At 38.3% G+C, this 5,270-nt stretch overlaps 1 protein-coding gene and 1 pseudogene across 1 annotated transcript; both read right to left on the reverse strand.

The window, feature by feature from the left end:
- Positions 1-453: 453 nt before the first annotated feature.
- LOC114207090 (phosphatidylinositol N-acetylglucosaminyltransferase subunit Y-like) lies at positions 454-797 on the reverse strand. The gene has a single exon (XM_088018963.1). The coding sequence runs from the start codon at positions 777-779 to the stop codon at positions 564-566; it is 216 nt and encodes a 71-aa protein (XP_087875089.1). The 5' UTR covers positions 780-797; the 3' UTR covers positions 454-563.
- A 6-nt stretch (positions 798-803) lies between these two features.
- LOC114207089 (protein preY, mitochondrial pseudogene) lies at positions 804-1,219 on the reverse strand (annotated as a pseudogene).
- Between the last annotated feature and the right edge of the window lie 4,051 nt (positions 1,220-5,270).

Raw genomic sequence — 5,270 nt, forward strand, 5'->3', positions numbered from 1 at the left:
TTCTTTTTTTTTAATGGAAAAGTGTCATCTTGTTTTATTATTACTAATGTAAGCATTTGATGACAAACAAAGATAATTTTACAAACTCAGAATGTTTGCAAGTGCATGAAATTTCCCTTTTATTGTAGTTTTATAGCACACTAGCTCAAATACATTTCTCTACAACTACTCCAACATAACTCCTTTGAAATGAATTATTTTAGTCATCCTTAACATGTAACTCTGCCAAATACTTTAAAATAAACATATAAAAATTTTAATTAATTTTTAGATGAATAGGGTAAGAAAGTCATTAGGTAGTGGTTGGGACTGTTAATTTCCAACAAGAAACTGCTTAAGTGTTTCTTCTGATACAGTAGTTATAAATTAGAATTTTCAAAAAACAAGGGCAGAACAAAAAATGCAAAAGAAACTTTTGCAGCTCAGGCCTCCCATAGTCCTAAACCTCTGAGAGAAGCAAGGCAAAGCACCTTTCCTGCAATTTAAGTGGGTTTCCAGTATTTCCATGTAGTTGAGCTTTCAGAGATAGACATGACATATATGTCCTCTTGGCTCTGGTTGTATTAATTATGCCTGAAGAGTTTAATACCCATCCAAGTACAAAGGTGGAAGAACACATAAACTGGTATGGTAATGGGCAGGAGCAGACTATAAAAGCACAGGCTGGTTGTGTTAGTGCAGCCCTGTGGGAAGTTTTCTTCCACGGAGGCTGAGTAGGACAGTCCTGCTAAAGAGACCAACGGAATAAGGACAGTCAACGAAGGAAGAGACAGAAACATTCTTCTCCCCCACTTATTACCTGCCACTCTGACTTTTAAAAAGGTAAGTGGTATCAAGAAAGTTTAGTTATGTGTGTTGCTGTTTTTAATTATGATCTAGTGCTGCTCCATTTCTTCTTGCTTCTTATTTTGATGTGTCATCCTAGCTGCCTGCGGTATCATATTAGGGATCCCATCAATAATTGGATAGGCTATTCCCAACTCTTCATTAATCAATTCATTTGTCGATGCTTCATATCTGAGCGGCTTCTTGGAGAGGGGGCACACCAGGAACTCGAGCAGCGCCGGGTCGAAGGCGCGGGGTGGGTCTCCGGGCCTCTCGCTCTTGTCCGCGGACGCTGGGACCCCGACGTGTGAAGGCACCTACGGGCGACCGCGAACGGTGGCACGCGTGGACCCCGCAGTGCTGAGGCGAGCCAGCCGCGCGCTCCGCTCAGCATGGTCCAGCAGGCCGCAACCGGGCCGCTTCAAGCCGATCCTATTTCTGAATTCTTGATTACGTTCCATTGGTCTATATGTCTGTTTTTATGCCAGTATCATACTGTTTTGGTTACAATAGTTTTATAATAAAGTTTAAAATCAGGAAGCCTATGTCTCCAGCATTGTTGTTCTTTCTCAGGGTTGCTTTATCTATGTGGGATCTTTTGTGGTTTTATATGAATTTTAAGATTGTTTTTCCCTTTCCGTGTAAGATGCCATTGGAGCTTTGATTGGGATTGTTTTGAATCTGTAGGTGGCATTGGGCAGTATGGACATTTTAACTATAATTTTTCCAATTCATGAGCACAGAATATCTTTCCATTATTTTTGTCTTCCTCAATTTCGTTCATCAATGTCTTATAATTTCAGTGTACGAAATCTCAGGGATTTTCTTTTTTTGCTGTCTTTTTTGTGAATTGACAATTGTCCATAGCAGTGGTATGTTTTGATCCCTTCTTATTTCTTGTGAATCTACTGTAGATTTTTGCTTTGTGGTTAACGTGAGGCTTACATAAAACATCTTATAAATACAAACAGTGTATTTTAAACTTTATTTTTCTTATTTATAGAATAAATTTAACAATGGCACCTACCATAGGAAGTTATTGTGTCAATTAAATAACTCAATACATTTAAGTGTCGTGCAAAAGTGGCTTCTACATAGTGAATAGTCAGTAAATGTTGTTATTTTTATTAATACTTCATATAGAAAAGTAATCCTCCAGTCTTATCTCTTTAACCAGTTTGTAAGTTTTCTGAGTTTGGGAATTGTGCCTTATTTAACTTAGTATCCTTTATAGATTCTGGCTTAATAATCAGAGCACATTTATTTGTAGAACATTTATATATAATATTTATTTATATAAACGTATATTAATAATATGTATATGTATTATGTATTTTAAATTGTGCATGGTAAATTGAGCATACACATTTGGAGATTTTTCATTTGCATGAGAAATTTATCACTGAATATGAGCTCCCGTGTTAGGGGACTGTGATAGGTGTGTTTCATACCTGTGAATTTAGTGAGACTTCATGGTAAGTTGGCATCCCAACCTGAAGCTAATATAATAATGTTAGATTCTAGGGCTCTTTTATATCTATATTAGTGTTTTTGGAGAGTAAAAGAATTGGAGGAATAAGAGAATGCCTGTGTGGTCTGTACATGGCTCAGTAATGGTGCTCACAAATAGCATAAACATTTTAGAAGTTTTAAACAAAGATATATATTATTGTCTTTTCTGAACAACTGAGGATTTTCTAAAGGAAAAGACATCAGTATGTAGTGATATGCCATTTTGGTGAATAGAATGAGAACTGCAGGTAACAGAGGTCAGCTTTTATGTGCTTAAGACCAAGTATAGTTGGGATTAATGATCCACATAAAGCAAAACCAAAATGAAACAATGTAGGTTTGATAAAAATTATTGCACACATTTCTCAGGAATATTATGTAGCATGGCTCAACTTTGTGACTCTAGTCTTTGAGATAAAACATCCACTTTGACAAGAAATGCCTAGGTTCTTCTCTATTCTACCAACCACATTTTGTCAATGTGAGTTGGGTTATAAGGCATTGGATTTAGGTCTTAGTGGAAACAAGAATACATCATGGGTAAGAATGTATAGCAAACTGCATGTTACAACTGAAATATTTATACAGGCAATAGAAAAAAATTATTTCACTCTCCCCTATTTCATTCTCCCCCTCTCCCCCTTTTTTTGTCCCCTTCCTCTCCTAGACAATTTTTTAAGTTATTTTTTTCACTCCTTTTATTTGTACGGGGATTCTATTAAACTTCCGTAGCTGGAAGGGAACATGGAAACCATTCAGTTAATTTTCTTCAGATCAGCAAGGAAACAGACCCAGAAAAGCAGAAACACTTGCTCATGATCTTGCATTTAGCTTGTCTTAGAGTCCAGCTGAGAGGTTTCATCTTTCCTCCCCAGTTTCTATTTTTATCTCTTACTTGTTCATTTTGGTAGCCAAGTGGTTCAGAGAGTCAATTAAACATTGAATCAACTTTCAAAGAACATTGTCAACTACCTTGCCTGGTGTACATTCTCTTCCTTATTTCTGATCTTATGACTGATACCACCGAGGATCACGTGAGTCTCTGTGCTGGCATTTTCCTAGTTTTTTCCTACCTTGGCCTCTGACCGGTACTGTGGCCTTTGAAGAGTAACCCTCTTTGTTTGCTGGGCCTGTTTCAAGTGTCATTCAAGTGGCTGAGAACTTCCATGGTTACAGGAATGTGACCATCTCTTAGTTACTTCTGGTGCAGTTGAGAGGAAGCAAATAGTGAAAGCTGAGGTGAAAGCATTAAAGTTTATCTTTAGATGTTCTCTTGATTGTTGGTGCTACAATGTTCAGTTTCAAGTCCTCTGACGCTAAATGCTATTTCTGACCCTCCTGCTTCGTTATGGAGACATCAAAAATGGTGATTTTGCAATGGCTTCAAGTCAACACGTGGGTGATAGTGCTTTAGAAAAGGCAACATTAAATCAATAGATAATTTGTCTGCCATCTGCTTGTACAAATCTGATCCCTGTAAATGTAAATGCTTTATTACAGTCTTAAAGGACACTCAAAATATTGGAATTTCATTGTTGTTCCTCCAAAGGCACTCTTCTTCATGAAACTTCCCCGAATAAATGACATCAATATTATTTCTGACCTTCGTGAACCTCCTTAGAGCTCTTGGATTCTCTTTGTAAAACATCTCAGGTTGACAGGATCACTTTGTGTGATCACATTTTTGCCCAAACTAGACTCATTTAAGGATGGTGTCTGACCCAGCATTGTATCCTCCAAGCACCCAGCACAGTGCTTTGCACATAGTAGGTACTTGAAATATGTATAAAAGGTATGGTGTATCAAAATACTTTCTTTTAAAATTTTCATATAATGAAGTTAATTTCTATGTGAATGGCTATTTGGCCTAGTGGTAGAAATTCAATCTTACATAACTCAGATTAATGTCAGTCACTTCTGGGCTTTCTCAGTCAACTCCACTTCCTCCACTCATCCTCATCCTGAAAAGATGGAGACTTGAGGGAACAACTTATATAGTGCTACCCTGTGGTTGAGAAATGGTGGCGTCTGGTCTTCATTTATCATTAGCTGTCCTTGCTGGCATCTGCTGCTGATATATAGCACTTGGCTGTGTTTGTGTTAGTCCTGACTGGTGGTCCCTGAAGACCTGGGGACCCAGCTGGTGTTAAGCTCACATGGTCCACATCACATCAACTTTCCTTGTGCCTTACAGAGACAACGAAACCTTTATGGAACTCCCGTGTTTAAAAGCATATCCACTTGACTCTTGCAATATGGGGAACATCTTAGTTCCTTTTGGGGATGCTTAAGGTTCCCTGGGAAGCCATTACAGCCTCACCTGTCACAGAACTCCCATCTAGCTATCTGTACTCTTGGGTGCTGTGCTGTGGGGCCGTGAGAAATTAAATAGAACTTGGTGTATTTTGGAGCTTCAGATCTCTTATTCTGTACCATGCATGGTGCTATGAGGAATTCTGTGGAGTTTGGGGTCTTTCAGGAGTTTTAGATCTTCTATGCTGAACCATGGTGTTTTGAGGAAACTCTGTATGGCTTGAGGTCCTTTAGGAGTTTCAGATCCATCAGACTGTGTTGCCCTTTTTACTATACTCCTGTCATACCATGTAGGTGATAGGTGTTCTTTTTGAGCCTTTCTACTCCCATATATCATACTTGAGTGTATTTTTAAAATCTATGTTGAACTCTTTTCTATCCTAAACCAATTCACCACATCTACCCAGTTCGGCATTTTCACTCAATAGTATGTTTGGCTGATGAAGGTAGGAGTGAGTAGGGGATGGACTCCCTTCTCAGAGGGCTATAGATGCCCAGATCTATTTGTAGAGGGTAAGCATAAGCTGCTTGCAGAGACAACTCTGTCCCTATCCATACTGATTACACACACGTATTATGCGTTACATATTGATTGTCCTCTCACCATACTTATTGATTGA

Source organism: Eumetopias jubatus, unplaced genomic scaffold (genome assembly GCF_037043125.1).
Source record: "Eumetopias jubatus isolate StellerSeaLion01/CBP00866 unplaced genomic scaffold, mEumJub1_p1.0 scaffold_1, whole genome shotgun sequence".
Taxonomy (NCBI): domain Eukaryota; kingdom Metazoa; phylum Chordata; class Mammalia; order Carnivora; family Otariidae; genus Eumetopias; species Eumetopias jubatus.